Genomic DNA, 23,572 nt, shown 5'->3' with positions numbered 1-23,572 from the left:
CGCGCCTGATTCTCATTTCATCTTTCCGCCATGCCTGCTCCGATCCAAGGCCCACGTACTCTTTACGACAAAATCTTTGATGACCACACAGTCTCCGTTCAAGAGGATGGTCTCACCTTGCTCTACATCGACAGGTAAGCGTCGAAGGGGGCGAACGATACGGCCTGATCATTCTGACCGATATATGCACAGGCATCTAGTTCACGAAGTAACCAGTCCCCAGGCTTTTGAAGGCTTGTAAGCACAAGCCCGACAACGACTTGCCGTGTCGGTGTTCTCAATGAGTTGCTCAGGCGTACCGCCGGCCGACCTGTGCGTCGCCCGGACTGCACGCTCGCTACTGTGGATCATAATATTCCGTAAGTGCCTTTGCGATCAGTCTCGTTTCGATGCTAACGTCGGAGTTCCAGTACGGCTTCGCGCAAAAACTTCAAATCCGCCTCGACATTTATCGAGGAACCTGAGTCGCGTGCGCAATGCGTCGCTCTGGAGGAGAATGTGAAGGAGTTCGGTCTGACGTACTTCGGGATGACGGATCGCAGGCAGGGTATGCCCGGTATATCCCTGATTCCGTGATATCTGCGAATCTAAGCGCTCTCCGGATAGGAATCGTACATATCATTGGCCCTGAGCAGGGCTTCACGGTGAGAGAACCAATCGTAGCAGCGACCGCTTTTGTGAGACTGACGTGCGCTCTAGCTCCCTGGAATCACGTGCGTATGTGGAGATTCGCATACCTCTAGTACGCTCCTTGTCCATGTTTGCGGGCCGGAAACTGAAGAATCGCGTTCATTTTAGCACATGGAGCTTTCGGCGCCCTTGCCTTCGGCATCGGCACGTCCGAAGTTGAGCATGTCCTCGCAACCCAGACCCTGCTCCAGAAGAAGAGCAAGAACATGCGTATCACCGTCGACGGCGTTCTGCCTGAAGGCGTCACCTCGAAAGACGTGATATTGCACATTATCGGCGTCATCGGCACCGCTGGTGGCACGGGATGCGTAATCGAGTTCGCGGGCTCCGTCTTCCGTGGCTTCAGCATGGAGGCGCGCATGAGCGTGTGCAACATGAGCATCGAGGCCGGTGCTCGTGCGGGCATGGTCGCGCCTGATGAAGTCACCTTCGAGTATATAAAAAATAGGCCGCTGGCACCGAAGGGCGAGGCGTGGGACCGTGCAATGGCGTACTGGAAGACGCTGAAGTCGGATGAGGGAGCCAAATTCGACGTCGAGGTGAATATTCGGGCGGAGGATATCATCCCCACCGTCACCTGGGGCACGTCGCCACAAGACGTTGTACCCATCACGGGCTCCGTACCCGACCCATCAACCATGTCGGACCCCGTCAAGCGAGCTTCTGCGGAACGCTCGCTGAAGTATATGGGTCTCACTGCTGGCACCCCGATGGAGGATGTGAAGATCGACAAGGTCTTCATCGGCTCGTGCACCAACAGTCGTATCGAGGATCTTCGCTCTGCGGCGAACATCGTCCTGGCTGCAGGACCCGACGCCAAGGTTGCCCCGCACGTTTACGCGATGATCGTCCCCGGTTCCGGTGTCATCAAGCAGCATGCCGAGGCGGAAGGCCTTGACGCTGTCTTCAAGCGCGCCGGGTTTGACTGGCGTGAAGCCGGCTGCTCCATGTGCCTCGGCATGAATCCCGACCAGCTCGCGCCCGGCGAGCGGTGCGCCTCCACGAGCAATCGCAATTTTGAGGGACGCCAAGGTTCCGGCGGGCGAACGCACCTCCTCAGCCCTGCAATGGCGGCGGCAGCTGCAATGACGGGCAAACTCACGGACGTGCGGAAGTTCTTGGGCGTGGATGCGAAGGAGGGTTCCTTCGGCCCTAAGCTCAAGGTGGCTAGTGTGTTCGAGTTCCTCGACGATCCCATCCAGCCTTCGCCTGACCCTATCCGCCCCGTTGCCGACTTGCCCGGCACCAAAGATCTTCCGCCAAAGGAGTCGCCGTCGAGCGTGGAGAAGTTTACGATCCTGAAAGGCATCGCGGCTCCGCTTCACATTGAGAACGTCGACACGGACATGATCATCCCCAAGCAGTTCTTGAAGACGCTTAAGCGCACGGGTTTAGCCAATGCGCTATTTTACACGCTCCGGAAGAACCCGCACACGGGCGAAGAGACTGACTTCGTCCTCAACCGCGCACCGTACGATCATGCGAAGATCCTCATATGCACAGGCAAGAACTTCGGGTGCGGCAGTTCTCGAGAGCACGCACCCTGGAGTTTGAACGATTTCGGCATACGGTGCATAATCGCGCCATCGTTCGCGGATATCTTCAAGAACAATACAATGCAGAATGGGATGCTCCCCGTTGCGCTTTCACAAGAGGACTGCATGGCCCTTGCGAAGGACGCTGAGGCCGGGCACGAGCTCGAGGTTGATCTCGAGAAGCAGGAGATCCGGCGTCCGAACGGCCAGCCCGCGATAATGTTCACGGTCGACCCGTTCCGGCGGCATTGCCTGTTGAATGGGTTGGACGACATTGCCCTCACCTTGCAAAAGGCGGACGCGATCGAGCAGTTCGAGGAGCGACGGAGCGAGGTGTGGCCGTGGTTGGACGGTTTCGGATACAAGGGCAAAATTCCCATCAATAAGAGCGTGCAGAAGAAGGCAGGCAAGATGGAATGGTGAGCTTGTGGAGCGAGATTTCTACCAGCAAGTGTATCAGTAGCCATATCCCTTTGTTGTATATTTCCCGCGTCTCTCCTATGGGCCTTAGCTACATTCATAACGGATCTCTAGCGCGATATCTGGTCACGAGAGTATCTGAAAGAACGCGACGGCTTCCATGGGTCGGCAGCTTCAGCTCACGAAAACCGTTGATGCCTGGCACGTTGTCGCCTGCACGACACGAGTGGCGTATATATAAGTTACGTGCCAGCGCAGCACTGCCGCTGCCGGGACCGCCTACCTACCACGAACTCCCGCCGCTCTTCCCAGCACGTCATATGGCCCAAGTTGGAATCTAGCCCATTAAACTCTGGGAATATCATCGACGTGGGCTGCATGACCTCGTCGCTAATACCGTCAAACCGGCCATTTACCACGAGAGTTGGCACGGAAATGTCGCCGATCCAGTTGATGGTGCTCCACTCTCGATGGTAACTAGTAACGTAGATAGCCGAGGGATTGCTCCTGAAGGGCAAGTCACCCGTGGCGGCGTGTACAGCGACGTAGTTGTCCTAAGTTCCGAGGAGCCCCAGCAGGTTGTCCAGCTCGTTTAGAAGAAGCAGATGAGCCTCCAGAACTCTTCTTCACCCCGTTATGCAGGCATGCGAGTGGTCTTCCCCTTGCCAACCTGGTTGTAGAAGACGAGATGTCATGCACCATGCTCCGAAGCTAAGTCGGACAAGGACAGGATGTAGTGGAGCGGCATGCCGGTTCCGCCGAGTAAACATCAGTGGAGCCCCGAGAGAGGCCTGCCAACGACTTGATAACAGGTTTTCGGGGGCTTGAACACGCCGGAGATATGTAGGGAACCTCACCCTCAATTACGCGTGACATCCGTACGTAGATGGTGACGAGGGCATACTGTGCACGGCGGGGGCGGAGACAACCCGACAAAGCCGAGGGAAGTCAGGGCCTCCCAAAAGCTCTATAAATGTAAAACGCGAAATCTTCCGAGAGGCCCCCATTGTCTAATGGTTATGACGTCAGACTTCTAACCTCATGGGGGTTTATCTGGAGGTTGCGGGTTCGAGTCCCGCTGGGGGTAGCTGGCTTTGCTTTTCCTCACCAGAATGTCTTGTCGTATGTCCACCAATACGAGAACATGGTTTTGCAGCGGTGAGATTTTTTGTTCATATCAGTTCAGGCGCAGCATGGCCCCCCTTCCCGTCATAGCATACCCATACATACACGGTACGTCGCTACACCGTCGCGCTCACTGCGATCAGCATTCCAATTGGCATACTTACTCGCCTACATTTATTTAGCAAGCCATTTACGGATTCGTGTGTCTTGTTCCCCATCCATGGCTATTAAGACCGTAACAATACAACTTCGAGCGCGCTCTCGTCGTTGATCGCACTGCGTCTAATAGTACTTGCCTGTTGCATTTGTATTGGAATAATATTCGTGAGGCCATGTGTGCCGAATGGAGATTCTCATGACATCGATGCCTATGCCTATCTGCATGGCGCTATGGTGCATCACGATCGCGATGGGGCTTTTGAACCGCTGCTCATGCGCTTTGCGCGGCGGGTCGCCTCTCGATAGGTGGACGAGTGGGCAGCGGTGGGGGAACCGCTAATCGCAGGCGCCGGCGGAAGCAGGTTGCAGCCTGGCGGAGTTGCCATCTTTGGCAGTGCTGAGGAAGCTTGGCGAGTTGAAAGTCCGGCGAGAGACAACGTGAATACGGGGCGCCTGGAGCATACTGTGGTTCCACATAAAAATACGAGTGGCGCACCTACGCCGTCCTACTAGCTGCTCGACACGTTGCAGCAGCTCACGAGCAGCGGAGGTGGCACAAGAGCAGAGGCGGGCAGTGCCGCGGAGTGGTCGGAGTATAACGCAGCGAGGAAGCACTGCGCTCAGCCTCGCGCGTTCTCACATCTTCTTGGACCGGACCAGGATGGACGCAAGCCCAGGGCCCGCCACCCCCCGCGGCGCCGCCTCGACAAGAGGAAAATCCCCCAGGACGTCCACCAAGCCCGTCTCGCGCGCCCTCCCCCACGATCGCCCCCCGACGCCGACCATGACGCCGACCACCTTCTCCTGCCTCTCCATCCCTGTCGAAGGCTCCGTCCCCATCGTCCCACCCAGCGACCCCCGGGCCCATCCACAGGCCGCTCAGACTACACCAACCGCGATGCGCAGGGCCCCGAGGCAGTCCAAGACGGACGCACTCGCCGCAATGCGCTCCCAAGCCGACTCGGACAGCAACGACTCTTCTCCTTATCCCACCCCTTCCAACTCTTCGCAGAAACCAGAAGCAGCCACGGTATCACCCCCCATGGACATGTCGACGGTCAAGACGGCCAGTCCGCGATATCCGCCAACCCGGAAGGCACCCAGGCCGTTCGGGCTCGAAGAGTGCCCCACGTTCTACCCCACCATGGAGGAATTCAAGGAACCCATGGCCTACGTGCAGTCAATATCAGAGGAGGGAATGAAATACGGGCTGTGCAAGATTGTGCCTCCGTCAGGGTGGAAGATGCCGTTCGTCACCGATACCGAGGTCTGTCGTTCTTGCGCCACGCTCCCCTATGTTGTGTTTTCTCAACTCCATTTTCTGGCAGATCTTCCGATTTAAGACTCGCGTGATGACACTGAATTCGATCGAGGCCAGTTCACGCGCCAAACTAAATTTCCTCGAGCAGCTCTACCGCTACCATAAGCAGCAAGGCAACCCCCGCGTATCCGTCCCGACTATCAACCATAAAGCGCTCGATCTATGGCGTCTCCGTCGAGAGGTTCATGACCGAGGCGGATATGAGGAGGTCACGCGCCACAAGCTGTGGGCCGAGATCGGCCGCGCGCTGGGCTACACCGGCATACCCGGCCTCTCCGCCCAACTCAAGAATTCGTACACACGCGTCATCCTCCCCTACGAACACTTCCAGCACCATGTCCGCAACTCCGAAATTCTCTCCCCGAATAAGATCACCCTCAAGCCTCCGTCGCGCGCTACCCCTGCCGATAAGGACGAGCTACCGACCTTGCGTGCTGCCAGTGCCGACAGCAGCCCGCCTTCGAGCCCACTCACGTCGAGCTCAAGTCCGTTGTCAGAGCCTCCGGACGATGGCGATCACAAGGATATCCTGAGCCGCAGCGACTCCAAGACCAGGCGGGCTGGCCGCTCCGTATCTCGGGGTGCAAAGACCCGTTAGCGAGCTTCGTTTACTCATCTGTGCACGTAGCTAATAAGGATTGTGCAGCTGGACCAAGCTCTGCACCCCCAGCTGTCACTCCGGCAGCCACTGAAGAGCCAGAAAGGAAGCGTAAAGAACTTAAATCCAACGAGGTACGATCCCAGTAGCCACACCGGACTCAATACTCACAGCATCATTGTAGCAGAGCTGCGAGATATGCCAGAAAAAGGATCGGGGCGAGGAAATGCTGCTATGCGACGGTTGCGATTGTGGTACGTACTCATCACAGGGCTTTTTGTTGCATTTTACGAAGACTCCTGCAGGCTTCCATATTTTCTGTCTCGACCCGCCACTGGCCAGCATCCCGCGGGGCCAATGGTTCTGCCACACCTGCCTTTTCGGCACCGGCGGCGACTATGGCTTTGACGAGGGCGAGGAACACTGCCTATCCAGCTTCCAGAAGCGCGATCGGATCTTTCGCCAGATGTGGTGGACACGTCACCCGCCGCCAGCATCAGCGGAGGCTATGGATGTCGACGACGATCCGACGGTGAATCGATACGAGGGTGTGAACGTGAGCGAGGACGACGTCGAGAGGGAGTTTTGGCGGCTGGTTCAATCGCCGCGCGACACGGTGGAGATTGAGTACGGCGCGGATGTACACTCGACGACACACGGCAGGTGAGCTCTTGCACTATGAAGGTAACGTGCGGCGATGGTAGTTAATCGACTCGACAGTGGGATGCCAACACTGGAGACGCATCCACTCGATCCGTACGCGAAAGATCCGTGGAATCTGAGCAATATCCCGATTCTCGCCGATTCACTGCTACGCTATATCAAGTCTGACATATCCGGCATGACGGTTCCGTGGACATACGTCGGCATGGTTTTCTCCACGTTCTGCTGGCATAACGAGGTGAGTATACCTCCCCGCCTGTGCGTTAATGATGATCTCATCATCGCGCGTAGGATCACTACACATATAGTATCAATTATAGTGAGAATTCTGGCTGAATGTTGTTTGTTGAAGCTGAATTTCCGCTAGTGCACTGGGGCGAGACCAAGACCTGGTACGGTATACCCGGGAAGGATGCAGAGCTCTTCGAGGCGGCCATCAAGAAAGAGGCGCCCGAATTGTTCGAGGCGCAACCAGACCTGCTATTTCAACTAGTGACGTTGATGAATCCTCAGACGCTTAGGGACGCCGGAGTCCCGGTGTACGCGTGTAACCAACGGCCTGGTGAATTCGTGATCACTTTCCCCAAGGCTTACCATGCAGGTTTCAATCACGGGGTGCGTTCAGAATACCCCGCTCTTAAGTCGATGTCACTAATAACCCCTGTAGTTCAACTTCAACGAAGCTGTCAACTTCGCTCTACCACACTGGTTGCCGTTCGGTTTGGATTGCGTGCAGCGGTATCGCGAGCACAAGAAGCCTCCGGTCTTTTCGCACGACGAGCTCTTGATCACGATCACTCAGCACTCTCAAACCATCAAGACCGCATTATGGTATGTCTCATTAGGAAGTGGGCATGGCGCGCATTCACATTGGCGGTCATAGGCTCCAGGACAGTCTCCGCGAAATGACAAACCGCGAGATGCGCATGCGCGAACAAGCACGGGCCGACGGGCTCGGGGAGGTGCTCGAGGAAGAGGACAAACCCGAGGACCAGTATCAATGCACAACCTGCAAAACGTTTTGCTACTTGTCCCAGATCACGTGCCAGTGCACTAAACTCGTCTCCTGCATCGAGCATCGGCAGCAACTGTGCGCTTGCCCAGCTAACCGCCGAATACTCCGAAAGCGATTCACGGACGCAACCTTGCGGGAGACGCTGGCCAAAGTGGAAGAGCGCGCCGCCATCCCCAAGCAATGGCGCAGCAAGCTCCACAAGCTATTGATGGACAGCGCTCGCCCCCAACTCCGCAGTCTGCGCGCTCTGCTCGCCGAGGCCGACCGTATCAATTATCCGCTGCCGGAGGTATCAGCCCTGAGGAAGTGCGTTATGCGCGCTAACGAATGGGTGGAATCTGCCAATGCGTTCCTTGTACGTAAACAGACGCGCAAACGATCGCGCCGGTCCCGCGCTGCCAACGGAATCGAGGACGGCGAGGCGAAAGAACGCACTTTGGACGACTTGCGCAAGGTGCTGGATGAGGTCGAAGACCTGGGTTTCGACGCCCCAGAAATTGCGTCCCTGCAGGCCCTCGAAAAGCAAGCGACAGATGCCAAGGCGCAAGCACAGGCTCTCCTAGCTCCTGCTGCACACGAACGGCCAGGTTACATACAAGATTGTGAACGACTCATCCTAGACTGTTCTACACTCAACGTGCAGGTGGAGGAGCTTGCTGAGCTGGACAAGATAGTCGCCAGTGAGCAGCTCGTGCAGGACCTTTCCGTACGGCTTGCGAACGACGAACCTTTGACCTCTGGGGAGGTTCAGCAGCTTCTCGGTCGTATCCGCACATGCGGCCTTCCACCCGACAACAAGTACGTGATGATGCTACACGCACGAAGGCACGCGGCGTCGTCTTTCGAGGAGAAGGTCCGTGAACTCCTAGCTGATCCGCACAAGACGATCGAGCAGATGGAGGAGTTGGCCGCGGTGGATCCGAGCCTGCCGGTAGATCCAGAAGTCATGGGTGATTTGCAGCTGGTGATCGTTAGAGCCAAGGAGTACCAAGCCAAAGCGAAAGCCTGGCTGGTTCCTGACTCAGGGTCTGCGAAACCTCGTGTGGAGGAGGCGATGGAGCTAGTGACACTGGCAGAAAACGAGTTCAACATCTTAGCGGTCCAAGATCTCAAGCGAACCACGGAATTCGCCCAGGACTTGGAAGCTCGGTGCGAAGCTGTACACGAGCATCGCTATCGCCACCGCGAAGAGGAGGGCGATCTTTTTGAGATGTTCGACAAATGGAAAGCCTACGGCAGAGATCACCTCACAATGTTCTATATGCCCAACTTTGAGAAGTTGGACGTGCAGCTCAAGCTGCATTATCGCTGGGTGGAAAGCCTTCCATGGTACTGCGCTCAGCATCACGAGGCGCATGGGAAGCAGATTCTTGAAGACGTCATAGAATCCACACGCCCAGAAGACGATCTGCCACCCAATGACGAATACTTCACTTGCATCTGCACGCAAGCAGTCCGCCCTCCGCCTGCTGGGACGGTGTCCGATGCGGTTCAATGTGACCATTGCTACGCCAGGTTTCACGGCGTGTGCGCTGCCAATGGTGGCTCCTGTCCATTCTGTGATCATCATCACTGGAATGGGACCATACACAAAGACCGTAGCTGGCATTTCTGCTACCTGCCAACCATTTTGCTTTCTGCCCCAGACATCACGCGCAACTACTCGGAGGACTGGAAACAACTAGAAATTATAGTGCACCGGGTAGACCGGCTATCGACCGTCATCGGTCAGTTCCTGTCATTTTCATCCAGCCCCGGGAACCAGCGTCCCGAGTATATCCCGCAAGTCCGCCACTTCATGCGAAAGCTGTACAAGATCCAGTTCGCCGTCTCGCCCAGCCCGGAAGTTTCATTCGGGCTCGATCTTGCAGGTTTGCACCGCATTCTGGCGGGACAACCGGCGCCAGCGCGCACGAAGAAACGTAGACGGCCCAAATTCACGTTCGGTCAGGATATTGATAAAAATTGGGTTGATCATACGCGCTGCATCTGTCGTGGTCGGACGTCATATCTCGTTTCATACCCGACGGTGACCTGCGAAAACTGCAACAGGCTCTATCATGCAGGCTGCGTTTTCTTCCCCCTATACGAGAACAAAGACCAACAGAAGCAGAACTTCATGTGCCCGCTTTGCTGTTTGCGCAAGAACAGGCCGTATCCATACGCAGAAGTGCGAGTGAAGGATAACGGTGAGCGTCAGTATTCTTTCCTATAAGCTATATATGGAATCTAAAATCGGGTTTTACCTGCAGAACCGAACGATCCCGACCTATACGTGGACGTTCCTGCGATGATGGATAATTTCGCGAAAGAAATCATCTACAGAAAGATGCCGCCTCCCTACACGAAGACGCTGTTCGTGGAGCTGGTTCGCTTTACTCCCGGAAATCCGGAGAACACGCTGGTTGGATGCGGAAATCGGAACGGGGCTCATCCCAACGGGCATCCTCCCAACATTGGCCACCGCCCAGCTGCTGCACCATCTCCATCTTCTACCTCCACCAGTACCTATGAGTCGACGAGGTCGAGTTCTGTGCCTGGACATCAGATCCCTCCTCCTCCGCCGTGGCAGACTGGGTCTCTCAGCAACGGTGGACCTACCCCTTCTCCTCGCCCCCATCTTAGTCGACCCACAGGCCCGCAGACACCGCCGCGCTTCTACTCATCCGCATCTAGACCGCAAACGCCGCCTTGCCCAAGTGGACCAGCGACTCCGCCGCGTCCTACTGGTCCAATGACGCCCCCACGCCCGTGCGATCTGCAACCACGAGCTCGGTTAACTGGGCCGCAGACGCCGCCCTGGCCGACCCGGCCACAGACGCCACCGCTGCCGCGATACTTCGGCCCCGGCACACCGCCGCGGCCATCGTCACCTTCAACGTCGCGGAAGCGTAAGTATCCGGACGACAGCGGGGTGGAGCTGCCGCCGGTGGCGAACGGCAGCGCATCCGCGCATCACTCGCCGAGCAGGCGACGCACTCCTCCATCGGTGCCACCCTTATCTGACCGCTCACCCTCGCTTGCTTTGCTACTTTCCCCTAATAATGCGCGTGTGAGCCCGCCACCCAGGCGCCCGCCCTCACCTCCCCTACGATATGATCCAGTTAGCAACGATAGGCGGGACTTGCCGCCGCCAATTTCGACACGACTCGCTTTACGAGAGGGTTCCCTCCTTCTCGAACCTTTACGAGGGTATGTCGCACGCTTTTCCTTGAGGACCGGTTGCCATTGACACCTCAAACTTTCTCTCAGACACGGCCAATCACCTCCTATGAGAGCTGTTGACCTCCGGCATTCTCCGGTCCAACCACTCCGAAAGCTTAGTGGAGGTTATCCGGACCGTCCTCGCTCTCCGTCGCAACGTTGATTGTTGTTAGATGCTTTCTACCTTCATGCCTTCTGGTTTATGTGTGTATCTTGCTGTAGTGTTCTCGCATGCATACGAGTTGCCATGTAATATTTACCCTGAGAATGAAGGATAATCATCATGATATTTGCATCTACAATTGCCAAGATGGATCATTCCGAATAACTGGAAGGACACTCTAAGGTCGCGCCGCCAGTGAGTGCGGCGTGAGTTGAACTGTCCTATCGCCGCATCAAACGGAAGGTGATGTATCCGCCAAGCGCCGCGAACACGCATAGACCGGCTAATATCGATGCGAACCAAGTGTACCCCTGAAATTGAAGGTAAGCTAGGAACCGAAGTGACGAGCTGTGTTGACTTACAGGAGCGTCCTGACCAGGTACGCGAACGTTCATGCCCCAAAGACCGGTCACGAGATTCATGGGAATGAGCACGGTACCCAGTGCGGTCATCTTGGACAGGACGTCGTTGATCTGGTTGTTCGCATCAGTCATCTCGATCGAGATCTGCGCGAGGTAGTTCGAGTGTGAGCGTGACAGTATCTTCTCGTAGTGATTCAAATTTTGCGTCATAGTAATCAAATGATCTTGGATGTCGGAGAGGTAGAGTCCCTGAAGAGAGGACGGTCTCAATAACAGCAGAATGTCACATTTCTGGAGGGAAACATACGATATCGGATGTTGGCGCAACCCGCCAGTTCTCGTTGCAGCGCTTGGCGAGACCCTTCACCACGTCGGCCTTGTTGCCCATGAGGCGCAAAAGACCCATGACCTTTTTCCGGGTAGTGCCCATCCTTGCGAAGGCGGGGATGAGCAGTCGTGACAGTGATTGAAACCCCCCGGCCCACTGACCTCTTTAACATATCAGTCTGTTCGGCATCTCTGAGGATGAGCACGAGTTCATCAATGCTATCAACCTCGTACTCGATGCTTTGGATGAGCGGCCCAAACGCATCCGTGATATCGTCGATGAGGGCATAAGAAATCCAATCGGAGGTGACGCTGATGTAGTCCTTCAACTGCTTTATCCGCCGCCGAACATTCTGGGGATGTGGCGTTGGACGAGAATGAAACTGAAGGGGAGAATTCGTTCAGTGAATGACAACCGGAACTGGGGCTAAGCCACGTACCGAGAGGATGCCTTCGCGGAAAACAATGATATACATGTTTAATGGATCAAGATACGTAGCGCTGTACGGATCTTGATCGAATGAGCGGAAACAGACCTGGAGGCGAGTATGTTATGTCAGCCGTTCAGCACACGCATATGCCCGTGTCTCACTAGGTAGTAATTCCGGAAAAGCTCGATTTTCTCTCGGGTCTCCTCCATCATGATATCCTCAGTCGTGAGAGGATGAATCGAGAACACCTGACTCAGCATCTTCATCTCTTCCTCGGTCGGTGCCGTGACGTCGAGCCACCAGGTGTTTGTCTCGCCCACATCTAGCACCGCCGTCTTGGAGCTGCTCCCGTTCGCGCGCGAATAGCCCGGCACGGGAGTCGGCGCGGCTGAGCGACCTGCAAAGTTGGGCGTGCCACTTCCTGCCCTGCTGTGCGTAGCTGCACCTCCCTGCGACAGTACACGCGAGGCGATGCTGTCGGGCACGCTGCTAGGCTGCACGCTCTTGTCGTCCGCTACGACGGACGGAGGCGAAACATTGGCTACGCCGGTGAACAGCTCCTCGAAGGTTTGTCCCTCCGCGGGCAGCTCTGCGAGACTGCGCGAGTGGATCGTCCCGCTCATCGTGTTCGAATAGAACGAGAACCGATACGGCCGGTCGTGACCGGTTCCGCCGCCCATGCCCACACCCGAGCCGACCCCCGAACCAGGAAAGCCCATGGGGGATGAGGCAGCGAACCCACCTACGCCAGGCAGGTTCTCGAAGCTCGCCATCGCACTGGTGACCTGCCCAAAAGAGTTGCGCGCTCCGCCAAGCATGCCGCTCGAGCCCTGGTTCTCGAACATGGCCATCTTCTTGCCAGCGCCCGTGCGTCTGCTGACGGGCTTGGACTGCGAGAACTTGCGCTGGCGAAGCCGAGGCCCGGGATTGCTGGGACCCGCTTCATTCTCGCTGCCCTCTGCCGGCACTGGAACTGCAGGCCCGTCCGCGATGGGAGGCACCTCGGTCGGTGCGACGGGCTTGGACGGCGGGCGTCGCCCGGTTTGAGTGAAATCGCTCCAGCGTATGCCAGGAGGCGAGACTGGCGTATTGAGCCCGAGCCTATCTCGTTCCTGACGCGCGTAATCCTCCATATGACTGAAATCAAACTCGGAGCGCGAGGGCTGTTGGGTGGCGTACGACACATGCTGCTGGTACATGGGCAGGAAGGGCTCGCTCTCAGGCATCTGCATTGGGACGGCGGAAGGGGGCATGGTATGCGGGTCTTCGAGGTGAAGGCCATCAATGTCGGAGGGGGCAGCGCTCAGAGCGCCACCTTGGCGCGCGGCATCGAACTCGCGTTCCTCCTGTTCGGAGAAACCAGGGATGTCCATGTGCGCGGCGGTGAAGGATGGCAGCTCGCGGCTGGGCGGATGCAGCGGTAGAGGCATTTGCATCGGGGACGGGTCGGGCTGCACATGGTGAAAAGGTGAAACGACGGGGCCTACGCCGGTGGCGGCGGGGGCGGTAGTAGGAGACGAGACGGTTTGAGAGCGAGCACGGGCCATATGCATGGCCATGTCGACATCAAGCGTGCGCTGACGTTCGCGAGCATCGGGATCGTTGGGATTGAAAGAGCGAGTGAGGGTGGGCGAGAGACGGGGGCGGGATGTTGAAGAGGACGCGGAGAGGTCGATGGCGGTGTCATTGTGCACGGTACTCGTACTACGGCGGCGATGGATGGGCGACTCGGTGCGGAGGCGGACGGGTGAGTCTGTCCGGCGGCGGATGGGCGAGTCCGAGCGGGACGGGATGGGCACCGGCGACGTGGACTGAGGCAGGTCACCGTTCTGGGGGGGAGAGGACATGATCGGCAAGGCAAGAAGGATGTCTGAATGTCGTCTGATGCGTCGTTCTCGTCGTGGGTGACGACGACGAAGGCGCGGTCAGAGAGAGTAGAGACGGTGTGCCCCGGTGTGGGGTGTATGATGAGCCGCCCAGAGCCAGGGGTGTTGTCGTCGGGCGATCTCCTCGGTTTTCCTACGGATAGACTGCGGATCGTCTCGAACGCGTCCTCAGGAATTGTCTGGGATGGATTATTTGGATTTTCGACGCCGTCGAGGACAGCCAGGGGACGGGGAAGAAAGCGCGGACAACGTCATAAGCATCGAAAGGGACTGTAACCCCAGCCTAGGGCTTGCTGGCCCGATCCCTTCAGGGCATCGACTCTGACCCCTCCTCAGTTCATTCATAACGCAGCAATCTCTGGACGACGCCGACGGTGAGGCCCACGCACCCTCCGCGATGCCAGCCGCACTCAAGCGCACCCGCACACCCTCTCCAGATCGTCTTCGCCGCTCACTGTCCCCTCTCACCCCGCCCCCGCCGAGTTCGCGCCGCCCATCCTCGTCCAAGGTCAAACTCGAAGCCACTTCCTCCTCTGCCGAGAGCCCACACAAATCAAAGAAACTGCAACTGCTAGCGACGTATGCCTCTACCTCGCCCTTTCCCGACTTTGCGCGGCCTACGCCAATCGAAGCGCACGAAGTACACCGCCTGCTCTTGAGCCAGTTCCCCGAGCTGGCCACGAAGAAGAGGAAAGCAGACGAGAAGAACAACGCCGCCGGGACTTGCGGCGGCGTACCGAACGTAATCGAAAGTCTTATAGGCATGTCTCGCCACGTACACGCTACCCTTCACGATGCTCACTCTGGGGGTCGCAGGCACGATCCTCTCCCAGAACACATCCTCCAAGAACTCCACCGGCGCCAAACGTTCCCTTGATGCTGCTTTTGGGCGTAACAATTTTGCCGCCATTGCCGACGCCCCACGCGAGCGCGTCGTGGATGCTATCCGGCACGGCGGACTCGCGAACAAGAAGGCCGGCGTCATTCAAAATCTGCTAAAAGAAATCAAAGCGCGGCATGGAGATTACTCTCTACAACATCTGGCCTCCAGACCGTCAAAATCAGTCAAGCAAGAGGACGGAGATACCCTGCCTGCCTCGGCGGGAAAGGCACTCTCGGATGACGAGATCATGCACGAGCTAGTTTCGTACGACGGCGTCGGCCCTAAGACCGCGTCATGCGTCCTCCTCTTCTGCCTCGAACGTCCTTCATTCGCAGTCGACACGCACGTGTTCCGCCTGTCTAAGATGCTGGGCTGGGTGCCTGCGAAGAGCGATCGAGTGTTGGCCCAAGCCCACCTGGACGCGCGTATCCCGGGAGAGCTCAAATATGGGCTACACTGTGGTTTCGTGAAGCATGGTAGGGTGTGTCCAGCGTGCAAAGCGGGGCCGAGTGGAGGGGGCAAAGTCGAATGTGTTTTGCGAAGGTGGATCAGGGAGAGGGGATGGGAACCGGAGGAGGAGGAGGGTGGGCAGGACGCCAAAGTGAAAGTGGAGGATGGCGTAGTAGACATTCTGAAGGAGGAGGGAGCGGAAACACGACCCCGATCGAGGAAGAGGATCAAGACGGAGGAGTATTAGATCTTACATCTTACATTCTGTTCCGATTTACGCGTATCACATGATCGCGTCAGTGCCGTTGCCCGAGCCGACGGTGCTCACAAGTACAATGACTCCTTACATGATCTACCCGAGGCCGCTGCTGCTCGGACTCTGCTCTCTGCTCTTCATTCTGGTGGTCTACCTGTCGGCTTCAACAACCCCGCTCTCGCTCTCCGCGCAAGGATGCCGCATGTCATGGATGTCCCCGTCCTACCTGCTCCAGACCGGCTTTGACCACCGCTGGACGCGGCCGACGCTCGCCAGACGATACTCGCTCTGGCTCTACAGAGAAGTAGGTTGGGAAGATGAGGTTCGTACTGTGCGGTCGTGATCCTTACCGGGACTGAGGAAGATCACTGTAAAGCTACACGGATCACCCGTGCTCTTCATACCAGGAAACGCTGGCTCGTCGCACCAAGTCAGATCCATAGCGTCATCGGCGACCCGACAATACTTCTCCTCACCCTACATTGTTGCGCCTGAGTTCGCCGCGCGCAATGTTAGAGACCTCGACTTCTTCGCTGGTGACCTCCATCTGACCGCCGATTCCACATACATCGCGCTCACATGTCCTGCTATACAGTCGAATACAACGAAGACTTGTCCGCATTCCATGGAACAACGCTCGAGTCACAGACATCCTACGCCGCGGATGCCGTGCGCTACATCCTGTCGCTCTACCCGCCCAACACCCACCTAACGATCCTCGGGCACTCCATGGGCGGCATCGCCGCCGTATCTCTCCTAGGTGCAGCCCAGTATGCCTCGATACTTGACGCACGGAATACTCAATGTCTGAACTCCGCAGACTCCCCGATCGCCGCCGCAAACATTTCTGCGGTGATCACTATGTCCACACCCCACACCCTCCCCCCCGCTCGGTTTGACCGTCGCATTGATTCTATATACCGCACTAATGCAAAGATTCTAGCAGGTACGCAGTACTCTTCTTACCTGCATCTTCATCCGTGCTCAGTTTCCTCTGTCCCCTTTCAGAATCGAGCACGCCCATCCTGAGCCTCTGCGGCGGCGCTACGGACATGATGATCCCGTCCGAATCATGTATTCTCCCATCTTCACGCTCTTCACTCACAACACCGTATCGCAAAACGGTATTTGCATCCGGACTTGCGGGCGCGTGGACAGGCGTCGGTCACCGGGAGATGGTATGGTGCCATCAGGTCCGCTGGCGCGTCGCGCGCGCCGCCCTCGAGCTAGCTCATGCGCCAGTTCCTGCAGCGGCTCTCGATGCATGGCTCGATGACGGTCGTGTGCCATCAGCCGTCACCGACGACATTCCGGCCTCGCTTACGCTCGATCTCTCGCGTTCGGAGGTGCTCCCTGCGAGCATGCCTCTTGTGCTCGTGGGCCCTAACGGGTTCAAAGAGCGGATTTGGCTTATCACAATCCCCAGAGCTGACGAAAACAACAACCGGAGGATGAATCTCGTCATGTATGTTTCGGGCGCCATCCCACCAGTCGCTCCGCAGAACGCGAATGCGCTGCAGGTGACGGTCTACTACTGTGCCGGCTCTTCCTCCGTACCGGAAGATGGCAAGGAATGCGAACGTATCGCGCCATTCCAGCATCGGCTGCTGCCGAGTCCAGTTCCAGGGAAGAAATTCCCTGTGCCTGGAGAGGGTTCAGATGAGAGTGAGGGCGTCGTATACTTTGAAGCAGATGTCACTGCCGCTCCGAATGGATGGGTGGCGCTTAGAGTGCAAGGAGCGGACGGGCGAGGGTGGGTGGCTGCCGGGTTTGAACCCGGCGACGCCCTGTTGAACGACGCCGGAACTTTCGGTCAGTGCCGCCGTTTAGGGAAACCCGGTTCGCGACGCTAACCACTCGCGTTAGATCTAGCTATCGGCAAGACGTTGGTAAATGTCGATCCTACCGCCCTTCGCACGCGTATTCATCTGCCGAACCTCCTGGCGAACGTTCTCCTCGTGTATCGCCTCACCCCTATCATGCAACCCACTTTTACACGGGAGAAATGCTCACAAAGTTTCTTATCGCCGCTCCTTACGCATACGTCCGGAGGCGCCAATGTGGAGACACACTATCACCCACTCTCGCCGCTTACGCTACAACACCCAGTTCTACTGCACACACACATTTCTGGACCGTACATCGCGTCGTCAGCCGGCGCTCGCGGCATTGAACTAACGATCCACTCAGTTTCGAAGTCCGATTGCGGCGTCGCTGCCGTGGAAATCAAGATAGATCAGTGGAGTACGCTGGGGAGGTGGGGATCGCGGCATTGGCCTGCGCTGGTGTGCTGGTCCGTCGGTGTGGCCTCGATACTCCTGTTTCAGGCGCTGGGTGCTGCAGAGGCCGGTCGTGAGTGACGGACTGCTTTCTCAACGTCGCGTCGATGTGGTCTGATGAACCATCTCTAGTTCGGGTGCCTTCGCTCGCTGCGTCATTGTCCTCCTTCGCTCAACGGCCGCTTCCCGCGTTGCTCCTCGCTTCGCTACTCCTGGCACATCTTCCTCTCCCGGCGAGCCTATACATTGGCACTGGCGGTGAGATATTTTTCACCCCCATCGCGCCACTACTTCTCGCGACAGCAAGCGGCTTGGTATGCCTCAGCTACGCGTTGCTCATAATCCTTATGCTTCCCTTGCGGCTCCTTAGCAAGTGGCTAGGAAGGCAAGTCAAGGAATAGCACGTCTGCCCGCAGACACGTATTTATCACGTCCCAGGCGACAGGCAGACACGACGGTCCATCGCAGAACTGTCTTCTCTATGCTGCTCATACTGCTGCTCATATTTCTGCTGGTCCCGTGGCAAGTCGCCTTCCTCGGTGCTTGGTGCATTCATCTTTATACCTCTGCAACATCCCGACGCAACGCCGTAGCGATTGCACAGTCCTCCCGCACGACTTCCGAGGGATCTCCCCAGGAAGACAACAAACCCGAAGCCTGTGCGAACGATCGTAGTCCATGGTCCGGAGCCGATCGCCACAACATGGATATGCATATTCTGCTGTTCCTTACGTGGCTGCTGCCGCTCACGGCACCCGTGCTCGCGGTGTGGGTCCGCACGCTGTTGACAGCCGGTTGGACAACACCCTTTGACGGAGATCATAATCCACTGCTCGTCGCACCTTTCCTCGTACTCGTGGATTTTGCTAGCTGGACGAGTGGTATACTACTCCCCCGGCAGTCGTGAGTCCGACCTCGTTTTCAACGTCATGGCATTACTTAACAACATACCCCAAAAGAAGGGAGCCAATATCGTTACGCATCACTCTTATATTTGTGTCCTTGGTTGCTTTCGTGTGGGGTCCGCGGCATACATACACCATCTTCGACGCCACCGGTGTCGCCATTGGCGCACTAGTAACCATACGTATCGGTCCTCGATACTGGGGTGGGGTTTCATATTTCAGGTAGTGCCCAGTCCTCACCACACGTGCATCACGCTAGAATTGTCGTTTGCCTGTATTCACTGCGATGAACACCGCTCAAGATGTGCACAAAGTACGAATAAGACAAGTTCAATCATGGATGCATATTGCACAGTGAAGGGATGACGCAGATGGAGAGGGGGGCGCCACAATGCTTGATAAAAATGCGAAAAGAACGACAGCAGAACCCGATTGACTACACACTGGCGAGCCAGGTGATTGCGTAAGGTAAGCGAGCAGAAAGACGACGGCCATTTAAGACTCGTCCGCGGGCTCAGCGTTGTCTTCCTTGTCTACGGGCTTGTCGGACTCCTGCATATCCGAAGTCCAGAGGGTGAGGTTGTCACGGAGGAGCTGCATGATGAGCGTCGAATCCTTGTAGCTCTCCTCTGAGAGAGTGTCGAGCTCGGCGATCGCATCGTCGAACGCCTGCTTGGCGAGATGGCAGGCACGGTCGGGGCTGTTGAGGATCTCGTAGTAGAAAACCGAGAAGTTCAGCGCGAGACCGAGACGGATGGGGTGTGTCGGCGGCAGCTCAGTGACGGCAACGTCGGAAGCGGCCTTGTAAGCCTCCAGCGACTTGTCAGCGCTCTCCTTCCGCTTGTCGCCGGTAGCGAACTCGGCGAGGTAACGGTGATAATCACCCATCCTAAATATATGCGTGAGAAAAGTGAAATGTACCCGAGATCGAAGATGACGTACATCTTGTGGTAGAACACCTTGGACTCGCCGGTGGCAGCGGAGGGGATGAGGTGCTTGTCGAGCACGGCAAGTATATCCTCGCAGATCTTGGCGAGCTCGCTCTCGATCTTTTCTCTGTAGCCCTTAATCATCTGAACCTGCGCCTCATTGCCCTTCGACTCCTCCTTCTGCTCGATCGAAGAAACGATGCGCCACGACGCCCGACGGGCGCCAATCACGTTCTTGTACGCGACGGAGAGGAGATTGCGCTCTTCCACGGTGAGCTCCTGGTCCGACGAAGCAACGCGCTTCATGTTCTCGACCATCTCTGTGACGTGGCGCGTAAGGATGAAGTATGCGATCGGATGGATTGACAGTGCGACCAACCCTCATAGCGCTCAGCCTGCTCGGCGAGCTTGGCAAGGTAGACAGAGTCCTCACGAGATTGGGTCATCTGAGAAGGAAACGACGCGTCAGCGACGCGCACGTAGACCGAATACGACCAGCCACTGACTGTAGAAGATGGTGGGGGGATGGGGAAGCTACGACGGGAAGAATAGATTGAGCTCAGAGCCACGGACAGCACGGATGACGGACTGCTCACAGGTGGTGGGATTGACTGAGCGACTTGGTTGTGGTTGAAGGAGTAAGAGGCGATTTATCGCTGCAATTATAGCGTTTGTGACGTGGGTTGAGGGTTATCATGTGACCAGGCCACTCCGCGTCACAGATGTTACGGTCACGGCCACTTCCCGTTAGAAACATTGGTCGCGAGACCGCGATTTCGATATCGATCCCGCGAGACGTGGGACGTGGCCAGGATGGCTGTTGCACTCATTCATGCCGGCTAATACACATCCACCCACCCTTCTGCGCATACTGCTGAAGCCCGATCGTATATGAGTTACAAGAATTTCCTATCACAGCCTTGCTCCGGTCGAATCCAGGCTGCTGCGCCCCGAAAGGAAGACAAGAAGCCCTCAGCCCACGGGAATCACTTTTAGATACCAACTTCCGTCGCGCCCGCACCGCGTCCTTGTAACAATGCTTCAACTTTTCGAAAGACTAATTCCAGGTTACGACAGCAAGTCTATATTATATACACCGGAAGGAAGCAGCTTCAAGGCGCACTCAACAGTCATGGTATTATGCTGAGCCGAAGCTCTTCATCCAGGCATTGATGGGTTTGCTGCTGGCCGCTTTGGGAGAGACTGCGTCCCGTTTACCCTTTTTGTGGCTCGGCCACTCGGTGAGCCAGACCTTGATGCTGGCCAGGGCCTTTTGTTGCACAGCGGCTATAGTAGCATCCGCCTGCCCCTCGGAAGTCAACAAATCGGAGCAATGGAAGCCATCGCTCTCGGCGATCGGCTGCGCAGTTGTGCTCTTGAAGTCCGTGTTGTCTGCGGACTTCGTCGCCTCCCTCCATGGGTCGCCTAGCAACATGAATGTCAGTCCGCGTGATACCCGCACCAGAACATCACGAGACTCACGACTACCGGTGGCAAAGAACAATCTGGGTTCCGTGACATTCCACCCCTTGTAAAGTGCATTGGTCTTGGCGACGTTCGGGACGGGTGGCTTTCTGAATGCCTTTGGGAACATCTGTTGGCACTGTCGTGAATCATACGCGGGCTGTATCAGTCTTGACACCAGGCTCGGGGTGCCGACCGGGGCGCTATCCTATCGTCACGCGCATAAACCGGTCAGATGGGTTGCAGTAGCAGCGAAATCGAGATTACCTGGAAGAATCCGACCTCGTTGCAACTGAGGAATCTATTAGTTTCTGTGATGGCAACACATGAACAAACACGCACACAATCCACTGCCACGAACGTCCCGAGTTGTTGATACTGGTGTCGGTCCAGTATGACTGGCTAGTGTTGTACGTGCCCAGGCAGTCACTGCAGGGTTAAGGTCAGTGATGCATGATATTTCATATATATGCAATATACGTACTCTCTATCATCATCTCCACAAACTAGGTAGAAGAATGAGAACAACGTGTCCGCCAAGAACAAAGAAGGGAACATACCAAGCGGGAGGTACGTGTTCTTGAAGTATGATCCCCAGGCTGATATAGCATGGCTGGTGCCCCACCCGGAAGCAGGTGCATTTTTCCCATTCTTGACCTCCAAAGCGTCGCAGAACTCAGTGAACTGCGTTCCTGGACCCGAATCGGGTTGCAGGGCTTGCCAGTCCCAAAGATTATTGCGAACTAGAGCCGGGTCTGTTAGACAACACCGAAGGCAAATAAGTAGCACACTGACGAGCGCCTGCGGCGTCATCGTTGTGCTTGACGGCTTCCAAGCCGAACGTGGCCTTTAACGATTGGATGGAACTGTTCGATCCCGCAGTGAGCACCTTATCGATATGCGTTATCGCTGCCTGCACATCTGCGCTGCAGTTCTTCGGCATGTTCTGTCGGATAGGTTCGAAGTAACCCCAGAAATCGCTGGATATGAGCTCAAATCAGATACAATTCAGTCGACACAGAGCAACTGTCCTTACACGATATTCTGTACCACAGCAGATGATGCATATCCAATGAAGAACGTGTCGATGCTGTCCGCGATCATCAGCAATTGCCTCTCCCGAGCTTGCATATCACTCACGTAGCCTTCGTGAAACTGGTCAAAGCGCCTTCCCTGCACGTCAAAATATAACTCAAGGCAGCGAATGGATGGATATCTCACCAGCATAGCTACCGCCAGCTAGAATCCAGGGCGTGGTGTCTGGCTTAACTGCGTTGCCACCGGGCATGGGCAGGTCCACGTTCTCGGCAAAGTATTTCAGATCCTGGATGGCTTGGGCAATGGTGTGCAGTTGGAGACTCTTGACGCTGAGGTCGGGTCTGGGGTTGGACAAGCCGTAGAAACGATGCTCGAGAACGATGGTGGCACCGTTACTTTGCTGCGCGATAAGCCCGTTGATGGTCCTATTCGTCAAATATCCGTAATAGCCATCGGCGGCGACTTCTCCGCTATGACCTCCGTTAGTCTATACGACCGGAAGGGCATACGGTGGTCAATGAACACCCACGGGGTCATGAGTATAATTGGCCCTCCTTTTGAAGACCGAGGTATCAGTTTTGCCCTCGTTGACGAATGAACAATCTGACCTTTCTCGTAAAACTCCCATGTATGCCAGTAACGCTGGGTGAAAGTGCCAGCGCTTGGGTTGTTATGGTCAATCAGTTGCTGGAAGTAATACCTACGCCGTATGAGTATTCCGTATTCCATCAAGCAAGGTCGGACCCTACGTCGTGTTGTACGGAGGAATGGTAGTTCCATTGCGGCTGGTCACCGGTCCTTCCAAAACCTCGATCCTGGGCACACCAGGTATGGGCCGCACATTGCCGTTCATACGACCATCGCGCGTTCTCGCAGCGACCAAGGTCGAGCAGAGCAACAACAGTCCTAACTTGGAAAACCACAGGAGGAGCATGGTCGACTGAGCTGCAGACGATGCTCGGGAGGGAAAGCCTGTCTTAATACGTCGAGTCTGTAGCGCATATATGCGAATGTTGCGCGGAGGTCCGCCGCTATCGCCATAGGAGCGCGTGCCCTAGGATCCATGTGGCAACCCGGAAGAACGACATGTTGGTCGATAGGCAGAAGTCCTTGACTAGGAGAAGCCTGTGCAGTTGGATCTGGTTGCGCGTCCGACGCGCATAGGTAGCGCGTGCAACACCAGATATGTCGGATCAACCGCCTTCCAAGGTCCCAGCCGTTGCATGGTCAGCTGATGGATCGTTGGCTTCGGTGGTATAAATACTGTATGACCTTGCGTATTCTCTTGGAGCAAGCCAGCTTTTGACCAGCAATGCATCTTCTTGTTCTCGATGTAGAGAGCGTACATGTATCTATCACGGCAACGGAAGATAAGTGGATTCCTGCGAACCGGATGGAACGCGTGGTGCATGTTCAGTGGAGATAGGGGGTCTCGAATTAGTTCGCAGCGAACTCAGAGCTGGGACCTG

General features: G+C 56.5%; 7 protein-coding genes and 1 non-coding gene across 8 annotated transcripts; 5 read left to right on the top strand and 3 right to left on the bottom strand.

The window, feature by feature from the left end:
• The first annotated feature begins 3 nt into the window (after window positions 1–3).
• Window positions 4–2,763, top strand: PUNSTDRAFT_142715 (uncharacterized protein). Its single transcript, XM_007382233.1, has 7 exons — window positions 4–134; window positions 193–237; window positions 294–359; window positions 411–547; window positions 607–644; window positions 700–742; window positions 799–2,763. Exons 1-7 carry the CDS (start codon window positions 31–33, stop codon window positions 2,646–2,648), a joined length of 2,283 nt encoding a protein of 760 aa, XP_007382295.1. The 5' UTR covers window positions 4–30; the 3' UTR covers window positions 2,649–2,763.
• Window positions 2,764–3,644: 881 nt separating this feature from the next.
• PUNSTDRAFT_t46 lies at window positions 3,645–3,732 on the top strand. The gene has a single exon. It is a non-coding gene; the product is annotated as a tRNA-Arg (tRNA).
• Window positions 3,733–4,713: 981 nt separating this feature from the next.
• On the top strand, window positions 4,714–10,421 carry PUNSTDRAFT_125473 (uncharacterized protein; the record flags this gene model as incomplete). The annotated part of the gene is made up of 12 exons (XM_007382232.1): window positions 4,714–5,196; window positions 5,258–5,843; window positions 5,897–5,982; window positions 6,036–6,102; window positions 6,154–6,511; window positions 6,569–6,749; window positions 6,803–6,830; window positions 6,879–7,126; window positions 7,179–7,342; window positions 7,395–9,721; window positions 9,779–9,894; window positions 10,203–10,421. 12 exons carry the CDS (start codon window positions 4,714–4,716, stop codon window positions 10,419–10,421), a joined length of 4,863 nt encoding a protein of 1,620 aa, XP_007382294.1.
• A 693-nt stretch (window positions 10,422–11,114) lies between these two features.
• Window positions 11,115–12,693, bottom strand: PUNSTDRAFT_112590 (magnesium transporter; the record flags this gene model as incomplete). The annotated part of the gene is made up of 6 exons (XM_007382231.1): window positions 11,115–11,204; window positions 11,256–11,504; window positions 11,563–11,686; window positions 11,745–11,965; window positions 12,023–12,118; window positions 12,175–12,693. 6 exons carry the CDS (start codon window positions 12,691–12,693, stop codon window positions 11,115–11,117), a joined length of 1,299 nt encoding a protein of 432 aa, XP_007382293.1.
• Window positions 12,694–14,296: 1,603 nt separating this feature from the next.
• PUNSTDRAFT_100556 (DNA glycosylase) lies at window positions 14,297–15,556 on the top strand (the record flags this gene model as incomplete). Its single annotated transcript, XM_007382230.1, has 3 exons — window positions 14,297–14,674; window positions 14,733–14,963; window positions 15,009–15,556. 3 exons carry the CDS (start codon window positions 14,297–14,299, stop codon window positions 15,477–15,479), a joined length of 1,080 nt encoding a protein of 359 aa, XP_007382292.1. The 3' UTR covers window positions 15,480–15,556.
• Window positions 15,557–15,579: 23 nt separating this feature from the next.
• Window positions 15,580–18,898, top strand: PUNSTDRAFT_119660 (PGAP1-domain-containing protein; the record flags this gene model as incomplete). Its single annotated transcript, XM_007382229.1, has 9 exons — window positions 15,580–15,810; window positions 15,865–16,024; window positions 16,084–16,248; window positions 16,309–16,434; window positions 16,497–17,300; window positions 17,355–17,840; window positions 17,900–18,140; window positions 18,206–18,670; window positions 18,727–18,898. 9 exons carry the CDS (start codon window positions 15,580–15,582, stop codon window positions 18,896–18,898), a joined length of 2,850 nt encoding a protein of 949 aa, XP_007382291.1.
• A 269-nt stretch (window positions 18,899–19,167) lies between these two features.
• Window positions 19,168–20,047, bottom strand: PUNSTDRAFT_65457 (14-3-3 1 protein; the record flags this gene model as incomplete). Its single annotated transcript, XM_007382228.1, has 3 exons — window positions 19,168–19,561; window positions 19,615–19,921; window positions 19,981–20,047. The coding sequence occupies 3 exons, from the start codon at window positions 20,045–20,047 to the stop codon at window positions 19,168–19,170; spliced, it is 768 nt and encodes a 255-aa protein (XP_007382290.1).
• Window positions 20,048–20,739: 692 nt separating this feature from the next.
• On the bottom strand, window positions 20,740–23,037 carry PUNSTDRAFT_132850 (uncharacterized protein; the record flags this gene model as incomplete). The annotated part of the gene is made up of 13 exons (XM_007382227.1): window positions 20,740–21,026; window positions 21,084–21,273; window positions 21,333–21,357; window positions 21,408–21,494; window positions 21,550–21,571; window positions 21,626–21,808; window positions 21,861–22,045; window positions 22,102–22,155; window positions 22,206–22,233; window positions 22,287–22,565; window positions 22,613–22,657; window positions 22,712–22,803; window positions 22,853–23,037. 13 exons carry the CDS (start codon window positions 23,035–23,037, stop codon window positions 20,740–20,742), a joined length of 1,662 nt encoding a protein of 553 aa, XP_007382289.1.
• Window positions 23,038–23,572: the final 535 nt, after the last annotated feature.

This window comes from Punctularia strigosozonata, assembly GCF_000264995.1.
Source record: "Punctularia strigosozonata HHB-11173 SS5 unplaced genomic scaffold PUNSTscaffold_4, whole genome shotgun sequence".
NCBI classification, from domain to species: domain Eukaryota; kingdom Fungi; phylum Basidiomycota; class Agaricomycetes; order Corticiales; family Punctulariaceae; genus Punctularia; species Punctularia strigosozonata.
This window is presented reverse-complemented; position numbering and strand designations above follow the sequence as displayed.